Raw genomic sequence first — 25,140 nt, 5'->3', positions numbered from 1 at the left:
CACTTACGGCTGCCTTGGCTTTGGAGAGGTCATCGATCTGAAGGTGGAGGTCTTCAATCTCCACCTCCATGGACTTGCGGGCCTTGACGGCGGCCGCGCAGGTGAACTCGGACTCCTCGAGCTGCGGGGACACGGCTCAGCGCCCGGCCGGGGGCACGGGGACACCTCCAGCCCCTCGGGGGCCGCGCTGTGGGGGCGGCCAGCCTGGACGCACCTGGTTCTTGAGCTGGGCGATCTCCCTCTTGCTGGGCGCGTTGTTCTTCAGGTGGTCCAGCATGATCTGCGCGTCGGCCAGCAGCGCCTTCGTCCTCTTCAGGTCGCGGCGCAGGCGCTTCTCCGTCTCAAAGTCCCTCTGGTTGGCCTGCAGGGGGAGGGAAAGCCGTGCCAGGCACCGCGCTGCGGCGACCCCCCCGCGACACCTCGGTGTCCCCGTGCCCTACCTGGTCGCTGACGGCCGATAATTTGCTCTCCAGCTCCCGCTTCTCTCTCAGCACCTTCTGCTTGTCCTCGTACTCCTCCTCCAGCTGCACCTCCATCTGCTTCAGCTGCGGAGAGCCCGGGGAGCCCGGTCAGGGGGGATGAGGACGGGGACACCCCCCCCCACGTGTGCCACGTGCCCTGGGGACACGGGGTGACCCCCTTGGGCCGGACACGGCGAGCACCCGTTTGCGCAATGGGCGGCGTGATGCCCGGCGTGCGAGCGGGACCGGTCGGACCTGCCAAGCCTGCCGGAGCCGGGCAGCGGGCGCGTGGGAGCCGGGTGTTGTGTGATGGTGTCCCCAGCGCCTCCCCGGCACCCAGCCGGGGCACGGGACGCATCCCGGCCTCCCCCTTGGGCAGCAGGGCCGTGGCCAAGCCCTACCTTCTTCTGGCACGACTGCCGAATCTCCTCCACCTCCTCGTCGCGGCTCTCCACCTCCTTGGCGTGGGTCTGCCGCAGCCGCTCCATCTCCATCTCGAGCCGCAGCTTGGCCTGGAAAAAAGGGGGGAGAGGCGGGGGGCGGTAAGAGCCAAGGGGACACGGGGACGCCCCCACGCCGCTGCCCTGCTCACCCAGTAAGCCCCCTGCTCCTCGGCTGACCGCGCCGCCCGCCCCGCGGTGACCTGCCGTGCCATGGTGGCGGCGCCAAGGGCCGGGAGCTGCGTCCGCAGCCGTAGCCTGGCCTGACGCCGGGGTGAGGGCGGTCGCCTCCGCTCACCGGGCAAGCCCGGCCCAGGTAATGACAGCCCTGCACGAAACCACCCCGCCCAGAAACCCACGCGCACGCGGGGCGGCCGAGCCCTCGCCCCTCCCCGCCGTACCTGCTCCAGCATCTGGATGGTGCCAGCCTGCTCGTCCAGTTCCTCCTCCTGGTCCTTCGCCTTGGCCTCCAGGTCCCGCAGCTGCTTCTTCACCTTGGCGAGGGACGCCTCGTCCTTCGACTCCTGGCAGGAGATGTCCTGCAGCTCGGCCTCCAGCGCCTCCGCCCGCTGCGTCAGCCCGGCGATGTCCGAGTCCTTATCCTGCGGGGACGGGGAGCGGCGGTGAGCCTGGGGGGTGCCCGGCGCGGCGAGCGGCGACGTGCCGGGCGCCTCTCACCTCCAGCAGCTGCTTGAGGCCGAAGACCTCGGCCACCAGCACGTCCTTCTCGCGGCTCAGCTTCTCCCGCTGCAGCCTCTCCCGCTGCGCCTCCTCGTGCGCCTGCGAGAGCTCGCCGTCGAATCTGCGCGGTGAGAGCGCGGCGTGCTCAGCACCCCATGCCCCTGCCGGCCCCGCTCCACCCGGCATCGCTGCCAGCAGTGCTGGTTACAAGCCCTTTTGTTTCCAGCACGCACAGAGCGGGGAGATGCTCGGAGCAAATCCTCCCAGCACCTTCACCCAACGGCTCATCGGGAGCGCGGTGCTTGCGGTGCGCACCCGAGCAGCCTCAGCAGCCTCCCCACGGGGCTGGCGCGTGCCGGTGGGACCGTGGCTGCTGGTGGTGGGGGCTTGGCTACACGGGGACGGGCTGCTTGAAGCAGGACGCAGAGGGGCTACAATGCACAGGGGTCTCCAGCAGAGAGGGGCTCTTGCAGTGTCTCGGCTCCCTGGTCCCACCCCCGGGTAGCCGCAGGGACGTGAGCCCCCGGCGTGGCAGCGCTCAGCCCCTCCCAGAGCCCCCAAAAGAGGATCAGAGGGGTTTGCTCTGAAATCGCTGCCTCTGGGGCTTGGAAAATAACCCTGCACTCGGGTTTGTGACCTGTGTTACACACCCCGGCAGCTAATCCCCATTTTTCTTCGTGCTGGGTAATAAACAGCTGCATTAACACAGACTCCAATCCGCGGAAATTGAAATTAATTAGATTGGATTCTCTCGCTGTATTTGTGTGTGTGATCATTACCATAATGAGATGAAAGCGTCCCTGCTGCTTAATAACGTTAGCAAACTTTGGGGCTGGGAGAGGAGATGGGAAGAGAGCGGGCGCCGAGCAGAGCCACAGGGCACAGCCCCACTCGGGGGCTCGCTCAGCCCCGGACCCCCGGGGGGCAGCAGGGTCCCCCACGTGGGGAAGGGGCTCCCCAGCCCTCAGCATCCCCCACACCGCATCCCGGGGAAAAGGGAGCCTCATCTTCCCCGTGCAAAGCGCCTCGCCCAAGCAGGAGCTGGTGAAGTGCCCAAATCCCTGCTAAAATGGTAAAACCGCGCTGCGAGAGGCTCCGAGAGCCGCCCGGCGGGGGTGCCACCACCCCGTCGCCGTCCCCGCGCCACCCCACCTCCGCTGCTTCTTCTCCAGGTCGTGGTTGCGTCCCTGCTGGCCCTCGAGGTGCAGCTTGGTGTCCTGCAGCTCGGACGCCAGGCGCTGGCACTTCTTCTTCAGCTGCTGCAGCGCCCGCTGGCCCTCCTCGCTGTCCGCCTGCAGGTCCGCCAGCTGCGGGCAGGGGCAGGCAGGGTGCTCAGGCCGGTGGGGTGGGCAGGGGGGGTGTGAAAATTGGGGGGGGGGTCCCGGGTCAGAGCCCCACTCACCCTCCTCTCCAGCTGCCTCTTGCCCTGCTGCTCCACCTCCAGCTTGTCCTCCAGCTCCTGCTGCAGCCGCTTCTTGGTGAAGTCGATCTCCCGCACCGCCCGCTCGTATTTCAGCCGCCACTCGCCTCCTGTGCGGGGGTCACCGGGGGGCTGCGGCGGGCGACGCTCCGCGGGGCACCCCGGGGTGCACCCGCGGCTTTGGGTGCCCGCGGTGCGACGGTACCTGAATCGTCGTCGTCCAGCTCCCCGTTGAGCTCGGCTGCCCGGATGAGCCGAGCTTCCATCACCTCCATCTCCATGGACTCCATCTGCTTCTTCAGGGCATCGTACTTGGCCTGCCAGGGGACACGGCCCCGCTGAGCCCCGCGGGGACCGGGAGGCGCCGCGGGGCCGGGCAGAGGCGCGGTTGGTTACCTGCAGGTCCTTCATCTCCTTCTCAGCCCGGAGCCTCTCGGCCGTCTCGGCGTCCAGCAGCTGGGAGGCCGACTCGCCCGTGTTTCGCTCGTCCGTCAGCTCCGACGTCAGCTCCGTGATCTGGGGGCAGCGGGGACGTGGCGGGGGGGAGGGACAGGCAGCGGGGCTTGGGGACGCTCTGCGCCCACCCGGGGCCGGCTGGGACCTACCCTGCTCTCCAGGCGGTCGCTGTTGAGCCGCAGCTCGTTGCGCTCCTTCTCCACCTTCTCGAGCTTGCTCTTGAGCTGCTGGATCTCTTCCTGCAACACAGCGGCGAGCGATGAGGGAGGGGGCAGGCGCCGCGGGAAGGGGCTGGCAGGCACGATGCTCTGCACCCCCAGCCCCCCCCCGGCACGGGGAGGGCCGGGTGGGGGCTCCCCAGGGCTGGGAGGCGCTGGCGGTGCGGGGGCTCTCCCCTGCCAAGGGCTGGGCAGGGACTTTCCCCAGCCTGCGCTGGCTCCGCCAGCCAACTCCAACCCCATAAATGGTGCCGAAACACCCGGAGGCCACGCAAAGCCGGCCTCCGGCAGAGAGGGGGGTCCCTGCACCCCCCCCGGAAAAGGGGTGGGAGCAAACAAAGCCGCTCTCCTCCTCCTCCCCCTGCACCCAAAGGGTTTGGGGCACCCAGCCCAGGCGAGGAGGGAGGGGATCCTGGGGGGATGCCCAACCAGCACGGGGCTCCGTGCCCGTGCCGCCTGCCAGCTGCGAGCGCATCGCTCTCTCCCGTCCCCTGGTGCCAGCAGGCAGGCTGGGGGGACAGGAGGGGACCTCAGAGCCCCCACCCCGGGCACCCGGCCTCGGCAGGTCGAGGTGAAAGCTGAGCCGGCAGCGGCTCCGTGCCAGGCGGGGGGGGCACGGTGTCTGGTTGCCCGCGCCGCGCGGAGGCCCCCGCACACGGTGCCCGGTTTCGCTTCCATTCTCCACGCCTTGTAACCGGGCTCTCCGACAGCCGCCTCTGGGGATGCTAACGACGTGCTGCTTCGCAAATTAGGGAGCAATTCGTGCTGGGGGGCACGGGGCAGCGGTGGCCCTGCAGCCCACCCCGCTGAGGGTCCCTGCCCGTCTCCAAGGCGCACCCGGACCCATCCTGCCCCATCCCCGCCCCCCCCCGGCGGGTACCCACGTCTTTGCCACGGATCTGGTCCTCGGTGAGCTGCACCTCGATGAGGGGCCGCACGGTGGTGAAGAGCTTCCACCAGGGCCAGTCTTTCACCCCCTTGTTCTTCTTGATGTTCTTCTGCACGCAGCGGATGGCCAAATCCTGGATCTGCGCGGGGGGCACACGGCGTCGGCACGGCTGCTGCGGGGCGCCACCGGCCGAGCAGGACGCGCGGGTGCTCAGCACCCCCGCCGCCACCCCGGCGCACTCCCCTTCGTTAGCATGTGGGCTAATTGCTCCTGGCTTATCTGCTGTCCGATTACCTCCGGCACCCACACGAGCTAACCTCGCCACGGGCGAGGCGCCGCCGCGGTGCCTATTTTACGCGCTCTTTAATAATAAAAAGCAGGAGCTGGCACGGCCGCTTCATCCCGGCACGGCACGGCAGCCCGGCGGGGCAGGACGGAGCCGACGGCCCCGGGGCTGGCCCCACGGCTCCCCACGGCTCCCCACGGCTCCCGGGGAGGGGGGGAGAGGCGGGAGGAGGAGGCGCTGGGCCAGGCGGCGGCAGAAAAGCTGCGCTGCCCATTTTAGGCGAAATTGTGCAGCGGAGCGGGGAGGGGAGAGGCGCCACGAACCTTCCTCTTCTTGAAGAGCTGCCGTGCCAGGAAGCCCCTGCACGCCGCCTGGAACAGGGTGATGTTCCTGCTCGTCTGCGCGTCCCGCTGCTCCTCCAGCCTGGCCAGCGAGCCCGCCCGGAAAAACACCTGCGGGGGGGGGGGGGGGGGAAAAAAAAAAAAAGGGGGAGAGATGCGGTGCCACCGTCCCGCTGCACCGGCCGGTGGGGATGTGCCACTTGTGTCCCCTTGTCCCCGCCACGTCCTCGCCCTTCCCCAGCCCCGCGGCCCTGTCCTGTGTGGGGTTTTTATTCGGGGTTTTTACTCCCAAGGCGCGAGGAATGGCGTGGGTGGGAGCGCACACTGCTGCCCTTGTGCCGCTGCGCCCGCCCTGCCCTCAGCCAGACCCCAAAGCCTGCAGCGGGCAGGGACGTCCCCGGCGGGGTCCTACCCGGCTCAAGCCCATGTGGTAGCTGCTCTTCTCCAGGTCCAGAGACTCCAGGAGCTCCTCCACCGCCTGCGGGGAGGAAGGGGGGGGGGTCAGGAACAGGGTGCAAGACCCCAGGGCGTGGGACCGCAAGGGGAGCCTGGCACGCGTACCCGCTTCTCGTCCACCACGATGTAGTTGCGCCCGTGCTTCTTGGTCAGGTGCGGGGCCAGGACGTCGAAGCGCCGCCTGAACTCGGCGAACACCATGTGGTCGGGGTAGCCTGGGGGGGAAGCACAGGAGAGGGGGGCCGTGGGGCAGCCGGGACGCCCGGGGGATGGCCGGGAACAGCCCCGTGCCCCCGCACGCACGCTGCCCCCTGCCCTGTCCTTCGGGAGAACCGATGGGGCCACCCTGCGCGGAGCGAGCCCTCCCCGGGACGGCTGCTGGAGGTTTTCCTTGGCCTTGTCGTTCAGTAATTTCGGCCAAGATGTGGGGTGAAAGCGGCCAGATTCCTGCCCCAGGGGAGAGCAGGGACACGTGTGTCACCCGCGCAAGCAGACGGGCCCCGCTACGGGTCCGGCCTGAGCCGCGGTTTAATTGCTGAGCCTGCACATCTTAATTAACGAGGGGGGTGCTGATGAAGAGGTTGACCCTGCCACAACCAGGGGGGGGTCACGGACATCGCTGCAGGGAGGTGTGCGCCCAGCATCGATTTCCAACGGCTGCAGGAAGGGTCCGGCCCCGAGGCACTAAACCCGGGCTCGGCGGCCGCACCCCCACCCCTTGGCTGAGCGCGACCCGGCGCCCCCCTCCCCGTCGGGACCGGGGCCGGTTGCCAGCGGGACCGCTGCCAGCAGCCAGGCAGCACCGGCGCAGACACCCAAGTAAGGCCATGCCTGTCCCCGGCACCGAGCCCCGATGTGACAACAGTCCCGCGGGGGGAGCGGGGCCAGCCCCGCCGGGACGGGGAAAAGCTGGCAGCAGCCGGGCTCTGCGCGAGGACGCGTGCCAAAGGGGTTCCCCGCGGGGCCCCGCGCTGCAGACAGGGGATTTGCTCCCCCCCCTTGCCACGCTCTCCGCAGCCGGGATGCCTGTGGGTGGCAGGATTGGGCCCGAATTGAGGACGGGGGCGGGGGGGGGGCTCACCTTGGCGGTACATGCGGAGGGCGTCCAGCAGGCGGGAGCCGCGGAGCTGGGCGCGCAGGAGGGGCACGTCGAGCTGCATCAGCCCCGCGGCCTCGCAGTGCTCGGCCGGCAGCTCCAGCTCGCTGCCGCTCACCCGCCGGCACGGCAGCCCCCGGGGGTCCCCGCCGCCCCCCGCCGCCTTGGGCAGGAAGCAGTGCACGAAGTGCAGCTTGGATTTCTTGATGCTGTCGATGAGGGCATCCTGCGGGGATGGGAGAGAGGTGACACGGGACAGTGCCTCAGCTAAACCCGGGGACCCCACACCCGTGCCGTCGAGCCGCTGCTGGTGGCCAAAGCAGGGTGCTGGGACCCCCCCACATCCCGAGGGCCCCCCCACTCACCACTTGCAGCTTGATCTGGATGCACAGCGACTTCTTTTTGACGGCGGCCACACCGGTGGTGAAGGTCTTGCGCATGCTGGTGGCCCGGCGCAGGGCCAGCTGCGAGCCCCCCTCCAGCCCCGCCACCGAGCCCGACAGCACCAGCGCCGACCCGCCCCGGCCCGCGAACAGGCTGCTGATGACCTTCCTGCGGGGCACGGAAGGGACGTCACCCCCAAAATCACCCCTTCCCCTGCTCCGTCCCCAAGCCTGGGGGACCCCACTCACTTCTGCGACTCCTGCAGCAGGACGGAGGCGTTTTGGGCGGCCGGGTTGTGCTTGACGTGGTTGAGCCAGCCCGTGGCGTCGTACTCCACCCAGTTGGTCCCCGAGCTGTGGCCCAGGAAGAAGTGCCGGGGCTTGTCGCTGGGGAGCAGCGGGTCGTGCCCTGCGGGGAGACACGGCGCCGCTGGGCACGGGCGCTGCAGCTGGGTCGGCCGGCGCAGCCACGCGGTGCCGGTCGCCCCCCCCCAGACCTTTCTTGCCCCCCTCCTGGGGACCGTAGTAGGCGAAGAGCCGCTCCAGCAAGGTGTCCTCGCTGCCGCCCGGCTGCAGCGCCTCCTCCTCCAGCAGCCACAGCAGCCCCCGCGCCTCGTCGGTGCGGGCCAGCGAGCGGACCTGCGGGTGACACCGCGTTGGTACCGGGACCGGAGGCGGGCAGGGATGGGGGGGGGGGACCGGGGGAGACGCAGGGAGCATGCAACCTCCTCTGCTGTGAGCAGCAAGGCAAAGCGGCGCCGCGCGAAACGGCCCCTGCTTAAGGGGTACCTGGCAGGGAAAGAGTCAAACGTAACGCGCCAAGCTCGGTGGCGAGCAAAACGCTGCGCTCTGGCACCCCTGGGATCAAACCCAGCGCGGGGCCAACGCCAGCAGCCTCTGCAGCCTCGTCCAGCAGGGAACGGAGCACCCCAGGGACCAGGGCACCCCAAGGATGGGTGCACCCTGCAGAGCGGAGCACCCCAGGGATCAAAGCACCCCGGGGATCAAAGCACACCAGGGATCAAAGCACCCTGGGGACCGGAGCATGCCGGGGATTGCCCCAGGGCCATCCTGCCCGCATCCTCCCCTCCTGGGAGTGCCGGGGAGCACGGTGCCGGGGATGCACCAGGGATGCCCGCTGCTCGCACGCTCAGTCACGCTCTCACTGCCAAGCACTTAGGAAATCACCTTTCCTTCCCATAATTACCGCTAAAAGGACAGCAAAGCAGCACGGCCGATGCTATCGCCGCGCCTAATGCTCAATAACCCGCCGTAATGGATGGCGGCGCGCGCGGGGCCGCCAGCAGCCGCTCCGTTACGAAGAGGAGCAGCAGCGGCCACCTCCAGCCCCGCTGTCCCGGCCCTCGTCCGTGCTGCGGGAGCGGGTTTTGGGGGACGGAGGTGGCCGCAGAGAAGCTGGGTCACGGCCGGGACGGAGGCCGCGGGGAAGCGCCGTGGGTGCTTACCAGTGCCTGGTGTGAGGGCTGGTCTACAGTGGCTACAGAGCCCCAGGTAGCGGGCTCTGTGTCAGCCAGTGCAAGCTCTATGTTTTCCTGGAGAGGACGGACAGAGGAGCGATTAGTGCCTGTGTGACTGGAGATCAGCGTTAGGGCCCCCGCGGGCCGGTCAGTACGTTAGTCTCAATCGGATCTAGACAGGAGACAGGGGTTTCCCGGGCGTCCCACCGCCCCGCTGCTCCGGCACAGCACGGGAGAGGTACTGGGGGGAGCCAGGGCACCAAAAAGGGTCCCTGTGGGCACCCAGGTGGTGCCGAGATGGAGCAGCGGCCACCATCGCCCTCCCACCACCCACAGCAGCCCCCCCCAGGGCACGTTTGCCGGCACCATTGGTGGTGGGAACCCCCCCCTGGAGACCCCTGAAGCAGAGAGCACGGTGTCAGAGCTGATTCGGTTGGACCCGGTCCTGAGCGACCACTGATTAAGAAATTTGGGGAGCAGGGGGGGTGTCACAGGAGATGCTGGAGCAGAAAGGAGAGAGGAGAGGGTCACGGCACCCCCGGGGCGTCCCCGCTACCTCCTTGTAGCGCTCCAGCTCCTGGGCGAAGGTGCGCTGGTGGAAGAGGAGCTGCAGGCGCTCCTGGGCGTAGTTGTGGCACAGCTCCTCGAAGGTGGCCCCGCGGCTCTGCCCCGCCACCTCGGGGTTCTGGGCCCCGGGGGTGTCCACCACCGTCACCGAGCACACCGAGTGCTGGCTCGACTTGAGCGCCCTGCGGGGGACAGGGGGGCGAAACGAGCCGGGTGGGTGGGTGGGTGCTGCCGGACCTCCCCCGACACCCCCCACCCCAAATCCTGTCGAGTACCTGTTGAGGAGGGAGATGAGGAGGGTGAAGAGCTCCGAGTACAAGCCCGCGGCCATGCCCTCCAGGCACTCCAGCGCTGTCAGCTTGGGACCTGGCGGAGGGGACGGCTGCGCCCTGAGTGTCCCCAGCCACGCGTCCCCCTGGGGGCCACCCACACCTCCCCGTGCCCTACCTGTGCCGTCGCCCAGGCCCTGCTCCTCGGGGCCCTGTCGGAAGGAGGTGGAGCGCTGCAGCGTGCCCTTGGGCTGGTGCTTGAAGATGGAGGAGGAGAGCTCCTCCAGGCTGCAGCCCAGCAGGTAGGCGGCTTTCTGAGCCCACTCGTGCCGCGCAAACTGCTTCCTCCCGGCTGAGGGGGGAAAAAGGAGGCTCAGCGCCGGCTGCCCCATGTGCGAGGCTCTCCTGGCGCACCCCGGATGGTCACAGGGTCCCCCACGGTGGGATGGGGACGGGGGTGGCACACAAAAGCCAACCCCGAGGCGGGGATGCTGTGCACGGCCGGCGCAGTGGGAGCTCGGGGCTTGCACGCGGCCAGCACCAAGAGGAGAATTTTGGGGCTCAATTCGAGGAGATGGGGAGTAAGTGGCTTTGCCCCTCTGGAAGGCAAAGCCGTGCTGGGGAGATGGGGACACCCCTCTCCATCGCTGCCACCCGCAGGGCCCTGCGGTGACATGGGGCTCTGAGCCACCCCGGTGCAGGGACACGTCCCTGCTCGGCCACCACGGCGCAGCGGGACAGACCGCGGCTGCCAGACACAGACACACGGACACGGGGTGGGGAAGGGAGGTGGGAGCGGGTTAATGGGGACACGGGGGGGACGCGACGGTGGGATGGGGCAGGGAAGCCAGAGACGCGCGGAGAACAGGACTTTACCTTCGTCGGCGTCTGCATTGCAAAAGGGCAGCATGCACCATGCGAACAGAGACAGGGGTTAGCAACAACGGCGTGCAGCAGCGCGGGCACGCGACGCGGGGACACCCTCCTGCCAAAACCTGCATGCACCGAGCCTGGTTCCTTCCCCCCCCCCCGCCCCGAGCACCGCCACGGTGAGATGCCGCAACCCGGTGCGGGGCCTGCCCCTGCACCACGGCAAGCCCCAACTGCACCGCAGGCACCCGCTGCCCAGATCCAGCCCAAGGAAAAGGGGGCTGGTGCAGCTGAGCTGGTGCTGAGCGTCCCCAGGGCCCACGAGATGCAGGGAAGGCACCGGGAGCACGAGTTGGGCTGGGATGCTCCCCGTGACCAGGATTTGGGGATGCTCCCCGTGACCAGGACCTGGGGATGCTCCCCCTGACCAGGATTTGGGGATGCCCCCAGCCCCTCGCAGAGGCTCCCGCACCACCCGTGCGTCCCCGCAGCGGTGCTGCAGCGGGGCCCTGCTGCCCTCTAGTGCCTCGAAGCGCCCCTGGGACAATGCTGTGCCCGCTGAGCACCCAAAACCCTCTCCAAAACGCGGCACAAATGGGGCTCTCCGCCCATTCCCATCTCAATTTCCCCCCACAAGCTGCTAACCCTTCGATCCAAGCCCTCCTGCGAGCATGCAGACGAGCCCAGGGCAGGCAGCAAAGGGGGCTTCCAGCACCTCGGGGGTAACACAAGACCCCCAGGGGGGAGAAGAGCAGCTGCAGAGGCACCCCGAGACCCCCAAGCCAAATTCACCCCCCCCCAGCAATGGAGAGGTGAACTGGTGCCGTCAGGGCAAGCCCACGGTGCACTCCCGTGCTGGGGTGCCAAGAGGTAACCCCAGGGCTACCAGACCCCAGCCCGGGGCTGCTCCCAGCACACCAGCAGCACCCCAAGCCCCTTTTTAGCCCCCAAACCACCACCAAGCCCGGAGCAGAGCCCCGCATGGCTCTGATTACCGGCTCCGTCTGCCAGTGGTTCTGTGGGGAGGACAGGGGAGGGAGCAGTGTTAGGTGGGGGGGGGGACACGCGTGCACCCCCCACGGTCCCTCGTCCCCAGCCCCACGACTCCCCGATGTGATGGGGCCAGGCCAGGGACTCGCTCTGGTGGTGCCCGGGGTGTTTGATCCCTGGTGGCTGGGAGCTACCCCGCTCACCCCAACGGAGGGGACAAATCCAGGTGTCATGGAGCACCCAGAGCACTGCCCGGCAGCTTGCACAACCCCAAAACACCTCCCCGGAGCCCGTCTGCAAGGTGCCGAGGTGCCAGCATCAATCTGCACCCCGACCAGCCGGCAGGCCTGAGCTCAGCTCATTAACGCGTCCCAGCCCCGTTACCTTTGGTGGCTCCGGCGGCCCCCAGGTGACAAATGGCCCCCAGGACGAGCCAGAAGGCTTTCTGCTCATCGCCGGAGATGCCCATCACCTTCATGGCAGCCTGCAGCTTGTTGAACTGCTGGGCTGCCTTCTGCTTCTCCTCGGGCTGCAGAGAGCGACGGGAGCCATCGGCACAGGGTGACAGTTCCCAGTGCCGCTGGCCAGGCCACGAGCACCCGGAGGGGCTGGGGACCAGCAGATGTCCCCCTGCCCGCGGGGACAGGGCCACCCTGTCTCTCCCATCTCCTTCCCCGTGCCCCCACCCCGCTGCAGCCCCCTGCCCAGCCCCACAGCAGGCAGGACCTTGGCGAGGGGCACGATGCCGAAGACGTTGCTCTCCGCCAGGTGGTTGAAGTGGAGCTCGGTGCTGTTGGGAGAAACACCACCCAGGTTGGTCCCCACGGTGCCAGGAGACCCCCAGAGACCCCCATGCTGGGGCCACGCTCACCGCAGGGCGCTGTCAGGGCAGGCCAGCAGGTAGTAGAAGACGTTGAAGGTGGCCTCGTTGGCCGGGCGCCGGGCGACACGGAGCTTCTCCAGCAGCAGCGTCTGGGAGAGATCAGGAGGGTTGGGAACCGTCCCCGAGGGCCACGCTCCCACCAAGACCCCCCGCCCCAGCCTCGTCCTTGCTGCCGGCCCAGGATCCCCTTTTCCCTGGGTTCCCAAGGAGACGTGGAGGTCTCCTGGCCCTGCTGCGGGACGCTGCCGTAACGCAAACCCTGAGCATCTCCCCGGGGGCACTGGGCTCGATTGGCAGGTGCACTGGAGCACCAAGTGGCTCTGTTGCATTTTAAGGGCTGCTGTTATCACCCCTGGAGAAAGGCAGTGTGCGAGCAGGGCTCATTCAGCAAGGAGAGGGAGCTGATCTCATCTGCGCTCCGCTCCCCGACTGGCTGCAAACAAAGCCACGAGCTCGACGCTTGGCTGCGGACACGGCCGGGCTGGCGGGAGCGGGGCTGCGGCAGAGCTCGCGGGTTAGAAAGGAGAGCTCGCGGGAGAAAACGCCCGCGGGACGGACCGGCTCCTGCGCCGAGGGGGCCGCCCCGGCCCCTCACCTGTACGGAGGCGGACGCCACCTGCCCAGCCTGGTCGAAGTCCAGGGAGATGATCTGGGAGAAGCGCGTGGCGTTGCCGTTCATGCTGGTGCTACTATTGCCAAAAGCCTCCAGGACGGTGTAGAGAGCCTGCCACTTCTCCGCTGCGAGGAAACAAGCGGGGCGGTGGGGTGCGCGTGGCCGGCGGCGTGCACGCGGCGAGGGCGCCGGCGGTGAGACAAGTGAGAGAGCAGCACCGTGACCGCGAAGCGAAGGCGTGCGGAGGTGACGGGGGGGGCCCCGCGGCGCGCACTCACCGGAGAAGACCTTGCCGGTGCTGCCGGCGATGGTGGCGAGGTACTGGACGAGGTGCTGGCAGTTGGTGGTCTTGCCGCTGCCGCTGGCGCCCAGCAGCACGACCGCCTGGTCCTGGCGGCTCATCAGCATGCTGCGGTAGGCAGCCTGGGCCACGGCGTAGATGTGCGGGGACGTGTCCTCCCTGCGGCACCCCTTGAACATGTGCATGACCTGGGGGGGGAAGCGGGGGACGCTCGGCACCCTGCGGCCCTGCAGGAGCACCTCTGAAGGGTGACACAGCTCCAGCGCCACCGGCACACGCCACCGGCCCCCCCCCGGCGTCACCTTCTCGGAGTACATGGAGGGGGAGCTCAGCGGGTTGATGACGACCATGGTGGGGCCGGCGTAGGTGTGGATGAGGTTGCCGCCGTAGCGCTGCCGCAGCGTGTGCAGGACGCTGGACTCGTTGAGGTAGAGGAGGCTGGCCAGGTCCTCCACGCGGTCGCAGGACGGGGGGTTCGCCTGGGAGCGAGGCCGGGGGTCAGGCGGGGAACGGGGGTCCCCACCGCCCCGCGGCCCCCCATCCCGCAGCCCTACCTTCTCCACGTCGTCCTCCTCCACCTCCAGGACGGCTCCGTCGTGGTCCAGCTTCACCTTCACCTTGCCCTCGGGCAGGGCGCTGGGCTCCTCCGGCCGCAGCTGGCTGCCTGCGAGGGCACGCGGGGCTCAGCGGGGCCGTGCCGGGCACCCCTGCACCCTGGCCTGACCCCAACTCACCCAAGGAGAAGCCATCCTTGTGCACCAGCCACACCTTGTCGGTCTCATACCAAGCCTCCTCGGCAGCGATCTGCTCCTCCGTCTTGGCCTGCGAGACAGGGGGACGTGGGGCTGGAGGGAGCGTGGCGCCGGGCCGCCTTCCATGAGCCCCGAGCCCTCCCGACACGTGTCCCCGGCTTGTCCGCTGCCCCGGGGACCCCAGTGGGTTTGGGGCTGCTGAGACCCCCTGTCCCTGCCACAGCTGGGGGTAGACACAAAGCCACAACGACCCTGGGATGCAGTCATCACAGACAGCCCCGGTAAGCCTGGAGGGGCTGCGCTCCCAAACTGCAGCCCCGGCACCCACGGCAGCCCCGTGCCACTCACGTGGCATGCTGTGGGGACGCAGGACATGCTGCGGGGACACGGGGCAGGGACACAGGACATGCTGCGGGGACATGACGCAGGGACACAGGGCACAGCACAGCGGTGGCACAGTCCCACGGGGGTAGGTAAGGTCGGGCTGGCACAGCTGACACGTGGGGGACGTCCCCGCTACCCGCGAGCAGGGCGAGCCCCGAAGCCAAACCTGAGCTGCAGCAGGGACGGGGCCAAAGGGGGCTGCCAGGACATCGTCCGCTTGTCCCTATCGAGGCCGAGAGACGGGGCGTGAGGGCGAGAAGGGTCACGCTCTGCCCCGCAGTGAGCACAGCAAGCGGCGGGGGGAAGCGAGCGGAGGCGTGCGGCGAAGTGCAGCCACCCCGGAGCCCCCGGCCACGCAGGCGCTGCCGGAGCCGCAGCTGGGACGACTGCAGAGCAGCAGGTCCAGCACGGTGCAGGACATGCACAGAGCTGGGAAGGTGGCCACGAGGCCGGGTGGCCAAAGCCAGCACCCAGCGCAGGCTGGGGGTGAGTGCACAGCACCCGGGGCTGGAGGCGGCCCCGCTGCGCCGCATGTCCAGGATGCTCTGGTGCGTGCCCAGCGAGGGCCGGCACAAGGACACGCGGGGAACCAGGGCGCTGCCCCCACTCCTGCACCTCTCACCGGCCCTTCTGCCTGGCTCTGCCCCTTCCCTCCCCGCTGTAAGCCCCTGCCCTCCCCAGCCAGGCTGAGAGACACCGTCACCCCGCTGCCTCCACCGACAGCACCCTGCCGGCGAGCCTGGGGTGCCGGCCTCTCTGCCATGTGCCCCGGCACGGCCACGGGGAGCCCGGAGCTGCAACCACCCTGCAACAAGTGAGCCCGGGGAGAGGCACCCAGCCCCGGCCGTGCCCTGCCGGCTCGGCTTGCTGCGGCCGAGGGAGCGCGATGGAGACACGGGGCCACCCTGGCCGCTCTCTGCAGCAGCCCTGGGTGGGGAAAGCCTTACGCTCCAGCACGAGGCGCGGGCGCAGACGCCAGCCCAGCGGCAGACAGAGGACAGCGGGAGGTTGCCAGCGGAGGCAGAGAGCTCCTGAGGACAGGGGTACGGTACCTGGCTGGGTGCCGGGGCGGAGGCCGCGGGGTCCAGCTGACGGCAGCGAAGGAGGAGGAGAGAAAGAAAAGAGGGGTGAGAGGCAGAGAGCAGCAACGGCACCGCGACGCCCCACGGGGCCCCGGCACGGCCAAAACCCCCAAGACATCACCCCAGCTGGGGCAGCTGTGCCCAGGATGCAGTGGAGACACCGACACAGGGACGCGGCACGGCGCTGCTGGGCACTGCAGCTCCCCACGGCCACGCACGTTGCTTGGGGCAGCAATCACCAAACCCACCAGCCGGCAGCACCCAGAGCGGGGCCACGGGGCTGGCGGCCACAACCGGCGGTGCAAACACCAAGGGAGAGCACGCGGTGCGGACGGGGCAGCGTCCCCATCCAACACCAGGCACCGGGCCACGCACAATCACCAAACTCCCCCCCCCCGAATTACAGAAGCCATGAAGATCCTCTCCAGCCGGCGCTGCGCCTCCTCCGACGGGCTCAGCTGGGGAGCGGGGCCGGGGGCAGCCTGGAGGCAGAGCACTGTTAGCAGCGGGCTGGCTAGCACCGGCACATCGCCGTCACGGGGGACATCACGGGTGCTTTTTTTGGCCCTGAAGCCCACCGACACCACGCAGGGCAGCTACCTTGCGCAGACCTACAGCGCCCTGCCCACCTGCACCCATGCTGGGGCACCCACAGGCACCCTGGACAACCCCTGGCAGGCGCCTGGCACCCCAAATCCCGGGTCCCTGCTCCCACGCACCTGCTGGGGGGGTCCCGGGGCGGTTTTCGCGGGGGTCTGTCGCTTCTCGCTGGGCTGCTGCTTCTTCTCCACACGAGCAGGGTGGGGAGACAAGGGGCAGCGTGATGTGGTGGCCGCAGCGTACCCGGCCGCACCAAAAAGTGACCCCCGCCCGGCACCGCACACCCCCGCCCGCCCCACAACCACTGCAAACCATGCTGGTGAGCTCACACCATGCTCCGCCGCGCGGGACGAGGCGTCCCTGCGGGTCGTGCCGCACACCCACGCCGGGTTAGAGCCGTGCACACACCGGTACCTTGTGCCTCTCCAGGGCGGTGGGTTTCGGGGCGGATGCCTTTGGCGGCTCCGCTTTCCCTCCCGAAGGCTGCGCCAGAGGCTCTGGCTTGGCTTTGGCACCCGGGGACACGGACGGCTTTGCGTCCCCCGCAGCAGGCGGGGAGCCCGGCGTGGCGGCTCCTTTACCCCCGGAGGGCTCGGGGGACTTCTCCTCTCGCCTGTCTCCCGGCCGGAGCCGCGGGCGGTGCTCTTTGGTTTTGCCCTTGGCCATGAGGGTTTTGAGCCCCGCTGAGATCTCATCTTTGGGCTCCGGCTTGGCGGGGGTGGCCGGCACAGCGGGGGGCGGCGGTGGGGGCGCGGGGGGGGCCGGCTCCTCTTTTCTGGGGGGCGGCACGGGCTCGGGAGACTTGACGTCTCGCGCCGGCTCCCTGGCACCGCCGGCGTCCTCCGCCGGCAGGACTTTGCGCACCACCTTGCGCACCACCCGCACCACCCTGCGGCGGGACAGGCCCTGCCCGTCGTCCCCCTGCGCCTCGGTGCCCGCCGCGGGACCCTCGGGCCCGTTGGCGGCCCCGTTCAGCACCGGCTCCGGGCTCTTCCCTCTCCCCGGGGGCGGCTCGGGGCTCTTCGGGGGCTCGGGTTTTGGGGGTGCGGGTGCCGCGTCCTTCGCGGCGCTGGGGCTCTCTGGCTGCAGCCACAAAGATAGGTGTGGGTTAGAGGAGGTCTGACGGTGCCGGGCCCGCCGCTGTGAACCCCTGTGCCACGGGATGTGGCTGTGCTGGGCAGCTTGGGCTGGTGCCGGGGGTCCCAGAACAGCTCCCGGCCAGATTTCAGGCGCCACAGGACGTGTGTCTGAGGCATCCAGCCCCCTCCCTGAACCATCCTACAGCTCCCCACCAGGCTCAGGGAAAGGGGCAATGCCGACCTCCCCGGCCCCGTGCCCAGGAGCCCGTCAACCCTCAGGCCATGGGAAGAGGGTGTGGAATTCAGAGCACTCAGCCCACTTGGGGTGCTGGCAGACTGGCTGCAAGGCACGGGGCAATCTGCAAGATTTTCCCCCCTCCGACAGCTCCAGCAGGCAGCGCGGGAAGCGCCGCTGCTGCAGTAACTCAGAGCAAGCGCCGAGCCTCTGTCCTGCCGGGCTCTGCAGGGCAGGGACGAGCCCTGGTGAGGCAGAGGGGCAAAAATTGCTGTGACCTACAGCCGGGCACCCCTGCGGCCAGGCGCCAGCTCCCACCACCACCAAAACCACCCGCACCCCGCACGCTGCCCTACGTCAGCTGCAGGAGGGGGACGCTGAGCCCACGACCCCCCTAGGAGGTGTCGCCGTGCCCCAGCCAAGGGCGAGCCCCATCCCAGCACAAAGCCCCCCTCCCCGTGCCCTGCAGCACTTACAGCCCCGTCCTCCTTCCCGGGTCTTTTCACAGCTAAAGATTTGTCCTCGTCCTTAACCTGAGGGTCAGACAAACAAGAGGGGCGCGTTTCAGCCGCCGCGGGGGGAGGCAGCGACCCGGTGGGCTCGGTGCCGGCCGCCCGCTCCGGCAGCACCATGGGGAAAAAGGCACGCAGCCGGTCGCTCTCCGTGCTTCGGGGGGGAGGAAGCCTTTGTGTGAGCAGGTGAAACAGCCCAGATTTGCAGCCTGCTGCTGAGCGCGAGGCCTCGGTCCGGCCCGAGGAAAGCACCACGGGGTCCAGCCGAGCTGAGAAAAGGGGGCGAAGCTCCGAGGCGCGCCCTGCAAAACCCCAAAGCGTGGCGCAGCCCCGCTCCCCGCTGCAGGAGGGGCTGCGTTGGCAGCTGGTGAGCGGGCTGGTAAATAAAGCCCCTTCGCTCCTCCCCGCGCGGGCTTCTGGCTTTTCGCACGTTGCTCAACTTAGCTCTGACAGCTGAGCTAAACACAGCGCTGAGCAAGAGGCAAGGTGCGTGGGGGGGAGAAGCAATCCCGCCCGCCGCCAGCCCGGCGGCACAGCGCATGGAGGTGGCACCGGCTCGGCTCTGCGGGCTCAGCCTTGCCACTTCGGGGCGTCCCGGGCGGCGATGCCGAGCCCGGGGGGGGTTCACACCATGTTAGGGGAGGCACCGGCCACGCGCGAAGCGGTGGTTAGTGTGTTAGTGGGTGCATTTGTGGCCGCAGCCGTGCAGCGGCGGGGTGCGGGGCGGCTGCCTGTTTGCTCAGCGTGGCACGAGGGCAGCTGGAGGGCCACTTGCTGAGGCTCCGTGCCGGGGGGAATTTTGGCCCCGGGAGCGCTGCTCCGGATGCGGCACACGTGCTGGGCAAACTGGGGGGAGCTGGTGGGCACCGTGGGGTGCGAGCAAACGCGAGCAAGACTTCCCTTTTGCTCCCAGAACGCAAAGCGGGATGAGAAGGCCATGGCGATGTCTCATGGAGCCGCAGCCCTGGCTGGGGGAGAGAGGGAGAGGTGAGCGGGAGGGCTCTGGGGCCTCAGGACCCTGAGCTGACCCAGCCCCGCGCAGCGTCCGAGCAGACGGAGCCCGTAGGAACCGCTCGGGGACAGGCACAGAACTCATTGTGCAAAAAAAGCCCCTTTGCTCATAGGGCAGCACCGTGCCCAATTTTCCCCCCGTGCCGGGCCAGCCCGCTGCAGTAAGCAGCTGCGGGGTGAGGGAAGGGATATTTTCTGCCCTGGGCACACACTCGGCACGCCGGGGGGGCTATTCTGAGCCTGACCCCGTGCCAGCAGCCGGGCAGCCCAAGCAGGGACCCAGAGGGGTCTCCGAAACCCAGCGGGGCCGATCCGGGGCTGCCCATGGGGGGGTCCACAAAGCACCACCCCTGCCAGCACAGGGCACAGAGGGGCACCCAAACCACCCGTTTGGGGTCACAGCACCCTGTTCCCCCCATCCCCAGCTCCTAGACCCCCTCTCACCCACCCAGGCACAGGGGTCTGGGCACAAACCTGCCCGCTGAGCCCCCCAAATCCTCTGCCCCCAGTGCCCTCCCCTCCATGCCGCACGGCACCAGCAACAGGGTCCCCTCCAGAAGCAGCCCTCAGCCGCCACGGCGGCCCCCGTCCCACCAAGTGGGTGGCCCCCACGCGTCCCCCTCGGGGTCCCCCCGGCCGTGTCAGGGTCCCCACCTTACCGCGGGGCCGGCAGCGGGGTTCCCGGTGGGACGAGCACGGCACAGGGTGGTGGGAGAGGCGTGCGGCAGCGCGGGGACAGCTGGGCTGATAGGGCCACCCTAAAAATAGCCGAGGAATGCGAGGGCCCCGGCGGCGCGCGCAGCAGGCGGAGGGCGCACGGGGGGGAAGCTCGGGCAGCGGGGGCCTCTTCGCCGCCGGAGGAAGTGATGTGGGCCCGCGGCAGGCTGGCGCCGCGGGGGGGAAGCGTCCGGCCCCCCCCTGTCCCACTGCCCGCCCCTGTGGAGCAGGAGCCGGGGAGGGAGCCATGTGCCGAGGAGCGGGGCCGGGTGCTCCCGCACCCCCCCGTGGCCCCGCTGCTGCTTGCTGGAGGGGAGCGGGGTGTCGCTTTGCTTTGCCAAGAGCGTGGCAGCCCCCCGAAATGCTACCGGGGGTGGAAAGCCCTATGCCCCGTGGGGGGTGGCACAGGGGGGCTGTCCCCGTGCCGATGGGACAAGGATGAGGGTTGGCACCGCAGTTACACCACGCCAGTCCGGCCGCCCCCAGCACGGCCCCCCGGTACGGCCGCATCCACAGCAAAGCTCCCTCCGAGCACCGAGGTCTCCCCGGAGGCATGGGACCGGCACCGAGGGCGAGTGAGGCCGGGGCCTCCCCACGCGGTGCGTGCCGGGAAGGGGCCGGCAGCAGGGAGCGAAGCGCAGCGGCGGCACCACAGAAACTGCCCCAAACCACGAGGAGACGCGCGGCGGGGGCAGCGAGCAGGGGGCATGGGCACGGCGGGGATCCCGGGCGGTGTTTGAGCAGGTCCCTGCTCGCCCTGGGGACACACACACACACACACACACACGTCCCTGCCTGAGGCCACATCCCTTCTGGCCCCGCACGGCAGCCCCAAACCTTCGCCACTCGCCTCACCCAGGGCACCAGGGACAGGTGACAGGAACGCCCTTGGCAGGGCTGCCGTGACGTGGCGGAGGGTGCCGGCGGTGACACCGGTGTCCCCAGGGAGCGCCGGCGGCAGCCACGGCGTTAGTCACAAAGGGGTCACGGTGACAGCAGGAATCGCCCCGACCGGAGGCACGTGGCTTCGCCTGGAAGTCGGCGCCCGTGGGCTCCAAGGGGCACGGACACCTCCCCGGCGAGCCCAGCGCACACGGAGCCCTGTGATGAGACCCGAGGGGTCCCGAGCATCCCGGCCACAGAGCTGGGAAGGGCCCGGTGCCCATGGGCTGCCTCCACAGGGACGCGCAGCCCGGGTGTAAGGGGATGACGCACCAGCCCCATGGCCAAGCCCACTGGGCACCGCAACCCTTGGGGCTCCCTGTGCTGGGGCCACCCTGCCAGCACTGTCCCCACGGCGGAAGAAAGGACAAATTGAGAGCTTCCCACAGAGAACACATGTAAAGAAGGAGGAAGCACATCGGGGGCACTGCAAATCCCACAGCCCCCACCCCACAGCCCCCAGCGCCTCCCCAACACCCCGGTTCGGGGACCACGCGTGTCCCACCACCACGCGCACCCACGTCCCAGCACCCCGGCGGGACACTGGGCGCAGCAAGGAGCTGGCAGCCAGCTGCGCCGCGGCACGTCGGCCGTGCGCCCCGGGTGCCGGCGGGCGAGCGAAGGCCGGCGCGGGCAGCCAGGGCACGCGGGGCGCGCCGGCACGGCCGCCGGATGCCTGTGGTCTGGCTGAAGCGCTGGAGCGGTCGGGCGCGTTTCTGGAATATTTCTGCCCCACCAGAGCCGGACGGCGCATGCCTAGGTCCTGCCCGAGGAATTTCGACGGTAAATAAATAAATAGGAGCGTGGAGCCCAGCCAGACCGGCTGCCCAGCGCCGGGAGCGCGGCTGGGACACGGTGGGGCTTTCCTCCGGTCCCCACCAGCCGTGCCGTGCCACCAGCCAGCCCCCATGAACCCCACAGCGTGGTTGGGGCTGCCCAGAGCACCCCAAGCATCGCACCCTCTGCCTCCCGGCCCTGCCTGGCTCCAGCACGTGTCCCCACCTTGGGGACAGGCAGAGGGACAAGGGCAGCTCGGTGGGGCCCCTCCGTAGAGGGGTTAAACCCCGGCACCTTCCCTGCTCCAGCCGGGGAAGGGCTCCCAGAGCAACAGCCCAAAATATGTCTATAATTTCCTGTTTCAAAAAGGATCATTTTTATTTAAATTAGGACCAGAAACATTCCAGGGAGCTTAGCTGGGCCTGGGGGAGAGCCGGGCCTCCCCGCACGCGCCGGCACCTTGCACGGCCCCCGGCTGCGCCCGCTGCCCGCCCCAGCTCCCCGGCGCGGCCGGGGGCACCAGCTCCACCTGCAAAGCCACAGCACGTCCCTCCGTGTCCCTGCTGAGGGTCAAGGGTCCCCAGCAAAGACGCAGGACGAGCTCACATGGAGAGGTGCCCCTGCCCCGAGCCGGAGGAAATGGCCGGGGAACACGGGGAATGACCGCGAGCCCACGGGGCTGGGGACGGCGGTGGGGAGCTGGCTGCAGCCCAGGCGCCCGCCCCGTTACGCTGCGTATCCTGAAGATAAGCAGCGGTCTGTGGTCAGCGCACGGGACGGCTCCTTTCCAGGAACTGTTCCTGCCATGATTTATGATTTGTGCTTTAACCCCCTGCAGGCACTGACCCCGCAGCGCTGGGCTTGGCTTCGTCGCAGCACAAAGGGAGCGGCACCGCTGTTACCGAGCACAAGGCGCCCACCGCAAAGCCCCGACAGCCTCCCCTCGGCTTTCTGGTGGCTTTTTGGAAAAGTAAAAGCCGGAGAGGCATGGGGGAGGCAGAGGGAGGGCAGGCAGAGAGCTCTCCTTGTGCTCTCCATGCACGGTGGGAGCAGATAGCTGCTGCCCGCACACGCTGGCCGTGCCAGCGCCCGCTACGAGGCCGTATGCTGCGGCTTCTCCCCCGCAGCCCCGGCTGCTCCAAGGGCACCGGCGTTTCCTCCTTCCCCTCCCCAGCCCCAGCACTGTGCTTTTGGTGGCACAAGCACCTCGCCAGCCCCTGTGTGCTTACATCAAATGTGCACCTGCACCCACTGCAGCACGCTGCGGCAAGAGTGGCAGCCACAGGCAGGCAGCCGTGCCCCTCAGCCCTCAGCCCCTCGGGGCTGTCCCCTCAGCAGTGCCCTGAGCAGCTCCCCAGGGCCGGCCACGCTGTGGGGCTCCAAGGAGGAGCTGCTGGAAAGCCAGCACCCAGATTCGGCGCAGGCTCCACCCCGCAGCGCTGGCACCTGCTCGGGGAGCGCAAGGAGCCCCACGGCAGCCTCCCCGCACCACGGTCACCAGCGACACGGCGGGGACAGGCCCAGCTCTGCAGGGTCCCAGCATCCAGGGAAACAGCTGGAAGCCGGCCGTGGTGATGGTTAGCCCGCGGCAGGGTCAGCGGAGCCAGCGGCACACGCGGAAGATGTGGGTCACGCAGCCGTTAGGTTTCTATTTATACAGCACCAGCCGCGCACGTCGGGGCTCTGCAAATTTTCCGCGGCTCCCCATCGCACAGCGCACCGCGCCGCCCCCGCGGTGCCCAGGGGGCCGCAGCCAGGAGGGGCTCTCGGCACTCCCCTCCTGCAAAGCTTCACACCTTTCCCCCCGAGCTCCCTTCCCTGCCAGACCCCGCTTCTCCCTGGGAGGAGAGGCAGGAGGAGGTGGGCACGGGGGGCTCCAGCGCTCCAGCCGTTGGGGCCGCTAGGCACCGTGCTGCATCTCAGCGCTGGCACGGATGCTTTGCCTTCGCTGCCTACACCCGGGTCAATGCGCAGGCTTTCCAAAGGTGATTCAGAGCTCAGCTCTCCCAGCGCCCTAGCAGCAGGAGAAAGACCAAAACCAGCCTCACGCCGAGCATTTCGGGGCCAAAATCCACCAGTACCAGCTCACGAGCCAGCTGCAGACTCCCTCCTCTGCGGCGTCCTGCCTCCCGGAGCGCGGCAGGCATCGCCCCCCCATCCCCGCCGCGGCCGCCCGCTCCTCCCTGTGCTTGCTACAGCCGGGAGCAGCTGCAACGCCCGATGCTTCCCACGACCTGTGCCAACCCAAACGCCCGCTGCGAGGACGGTGGCGGCCGGCAGAAACCCGGGACACCCGCCCGGTGGCAGGGACGCCGTTACTCACATCCCAGGTGGCGCGGCGCGTCCCCTCGCCGCCCCGCAGCCAGCAGCGGCTCAGCTCGCTCAGCTCCAGGATGGGCTGCACCTTCAGCTGCACCGTCTCCCCCGACTGCCGGATCATCTCCACGATCTCATCCCGGGATTTGCTCTCCACGTTGCGCCCGTTGATCTCCACCAGCCGATCGCCCGGCACCAACCCCAGCGCCAAGTCCTTGGTGCCGGCGCCGGGTTCGGCGAAGTGCACGACGCGCCGGTACACCTGCCCGTCGGGCGCGCGGTCCAGCATGGTGGTGCGGCGCAGGGAGAAGCCGAAATCGCCGGTGTTGCGCCTCTGCAGCTCCAGCTGCCGCGGCACGGGGGGCTGCGGGGGCACCAGGGCGGGCAGCCGCAGGTCCGCGGGGAACCGCTTGCCCACCAGCTCCGGCACCCTGGCTCGGAAGGAGGCGGCAGGGGGGGTACGGGGGTGTCCCGGGGGCATCCCATGCTTGGCGAGCTGAGCCTCCAGGGCGCGCACCTCCACCTGCGGGGAGGGGGCTGCCGAGTGCTCGGAGGGGGTGGAGGTCTCCGAGGCGCTCTCGTCCCGGCTCTTCTGCGAGAAGGAGAAGCGCTTGACGATCATCTGCGAGTTCTGCTTGGCCAGCGAGCCGAACTTGGCCGCCCGCTGCAGCACCGAGCCCTTGAAGTTGGCGTCGTCCACCTTGAGGTCGTCGCTGGAGCTGGCCGTGCTCAGGTGGCCCGAGTCCAAGATGACGCTGCCCCGGTTGCTGTCGGAGTCGATGTCGGTGAGGTGCAGGTCGGAGCCGCTGGCCACCTTGATGGGGATGGGGTTGGAGATCTCCAGGCGCGCCTTGGAGTCCCGCTTGGAGGCGCGGTTGAGGTTGAAGAAGCCCCTGCGCATGCTCATCTCCTCCAGGCTCTTGAGCTCGGCCGCCGACATCCGCTCCTTCTTCTCCTTCTTTTCCTTCTTCTCCTTCCGGGCCCCATCCTTCTCTTTGTCCTTCTTCATCAGGTTGAACATGGTGGAGGGGGGCTCGGGGCGCGCTCGCCCCCGCGGCAGGGTGCTGGTGGGGGCGCTGCTCACGGCACGGCCGCCTGCCTGCAGAACGACACACGGACACGGTCAGACCATGGCCAACACTGCGACCCCGCGTCCCCCCCCAGGGTCACCTGCACTGCCACCCCCAGCCTGGGCCACGTCTGGGATGCCCCAAAATGAGACCAGAGCCCGGGCAAGACCCCCATGGACCCCTCGGGCATGGGGCAGTTTGGGAGCCGCGCGGGCAGGCAGGGGAGGGAGGTTTCCCGAGGGCCCATTATGTTTGCAGTGGTTTCTGCTGGTGTGGATGTTTCCCCAGGCAGTAAAGCCTGTGGCACTGCAGACACCTCGCCTGCTGGCTCAAAAGCCCCTTGTTGAAGACACAGAAGCCTCTCTGGGGCTGGCCCCAGCCTCGGCCACCGCAAAGCCAGCAGGGACACGGGGAACAGCAGCGCAGCGTCCCCACCCACGGGGGACAGGGGGGAGGGAGCCCCCAAAACACAGCCCTGGACGAGTACCCCCCTAACAAACAGGAACCTGTAAAATCGCATCCTTCCGAAACGCTGATAAACGCCTAATTTTAGCCGGGACGACGC

The 25,140-nt window shown here is 69.0% G+C and overlaps 2 protein-coding genes across 25 annotated transcripts in view; both read right to left on the bottom strand.

Moving 5' to 3' along the window:
- Positions 1-24,526, bottom strand: part of MYO18A (myosin XVIIIA) — a gene marked incomplete at its 5' end in the record, with an annotated part of 32,607 nt that extends 8,081 nt beyond the window's left edge. For 2 of the 24 annotated variants that reach the window (XM_083805991.1, XM_083806009.1), the window contains 36 exons: positions 8-121; positions 215-361; positions 441-545; positions 863-973; positions 1,303-1,503; positions 1,580-1,703; positions 2,735-2,889; positions 2,985-3,112; positions 3,208-3,319; positions 3,399-3,518; positions 3,608-3,697; positions 4,561-4,704; positions 5,175-5,303; positions 5,605-5,670; positions 5,754-5,863; positions 6,730-6,970; positions 7,110-7,296; positions 7,377-7,536; positions 7,625-7,766; positions 8,594-8,680; positions 9,162-9,354; positions 9,448-9,538; positions 9,620-9,793; positions 10,318-10,329; positions 11,307-11,327; positions 11,686-11,830; positions 12,028-12,091; positions 12,173-12,273; positions 12,780-12,922; positions 13,076-13,286; positions 13,401-13,577; positions 13,653-13,762; positions 13,833-13,920; positions 14,401-14,457; positions 15,182-15,322; positions 23,513-24,526. In XM_083805991.1, the coding sequence (XP_083662117.1) occupies positions 8-121; positions 215-361; positions 441-545; positions 863-973; positions 1,303-1,503; positions 1,580-1,703; positions 2,735-2,889; positions 2,985-3,112; positions 3,208-3,319; positions 3,399-3,518; positions 3,608-3,697; positions 4,561-4,704; positions 5,175-5,303; positions 5,605-5,670; positions 5,754-5,863; positions 6,730-6,970; positions 7,110-7,296; positions 7,377-7,536; positions 7,625-7,766; positions 8,594-8,680; positions 9,162-9,354; positions 9,448-9,538; positions 9,620-9,793; positions 10,318-10,329; positions 11,307-11,327; positions 11,686-11,830; positions 12,028-12,091; positions 12,173-12,273; positions 12,780-12,922; positions 13,076-13,286; positions 13,401-13,577; positions 13,653-13,762; positions 13,833-13,920; positions 14,401-14,457; positions 15,182-15,322; positions 23,513-24,526 (5,415 nt within the window). Of the gene's footprint in view, positions 1-7; positions 122-214; positions 362-440; positions 546-862; positions 974-1,302; positions 1,504-1,579; positions 1,704-2,734; positions 2,890-2,984; positions 3,113-3,207; positions 3,320-3,398; positions 3,519-3,607; positions 3,698-4,560; positions 4,705-5,174; positions 5,304-5,604; positions 5,671-5,753; positions 5,864-6,729; positions 6,971-7,109; positions 7,297-7,376; positions 7,537-7,624; positions 7,767-8,593; positions 8,681-9,161; positions 9,355-9,447; positions 9,539-9,619; positions 9,794-10,317; positions 10,330-11,306; positions 11,328-11,685; positions 11,831-12,027; positions 12,092-12,172; positions 12,274-12,779; positions 12,923-13,075; positions 13,287-13,400; positions 13,578-13,652; positions 13,763-13,832; positions 13,921-14,400; positions 14,458-15,181; positions 15,323-15,720; positions 15,799-16,035; positions 16,102-16,330; positions 17,000-17,706; positions 17,766-18,644; positions 18,711-19,412; positions 20,051-23,512 lie in introns of those variants that run through there. The other 22 variants (XM_083806002.1, XM_083806007.1, XM_083806008.1 and 19 more) reach the window with 19 other exon arrangements.
- A 37-nt stretch (positions 24,527-24,563) lies between these two features.
- The window catches only part of NUFIP2 (nuclear FMR1 interacting protein 2), a 55,959-nt gene continuing 55,382 nt past the window's right edge, over positions 24,564-25,140 (bottom strand). The window contains exon 5 of the mRNA XM_083806019.1: positions 24,564-24,604. The gene's annotated coding sequence lies outside the window, so the exon portion shown is untranslated. The remainder of the gene's footprint in view (positions 24,605-25,140) is intronic.

This window comes from Anser anser (assembly GCF_964211835.1).
Source record: "Anser anser genome assembly, chromosome: 20".
Lineage (NCBI taxonomy): Eukaryota > Metazoa > Chordata > Aves > Anseriformes > Anatidae > Anser > Anser anser.
This window is presented reverse-complemented; position numbering and strand designations above follow the sequence as displayed.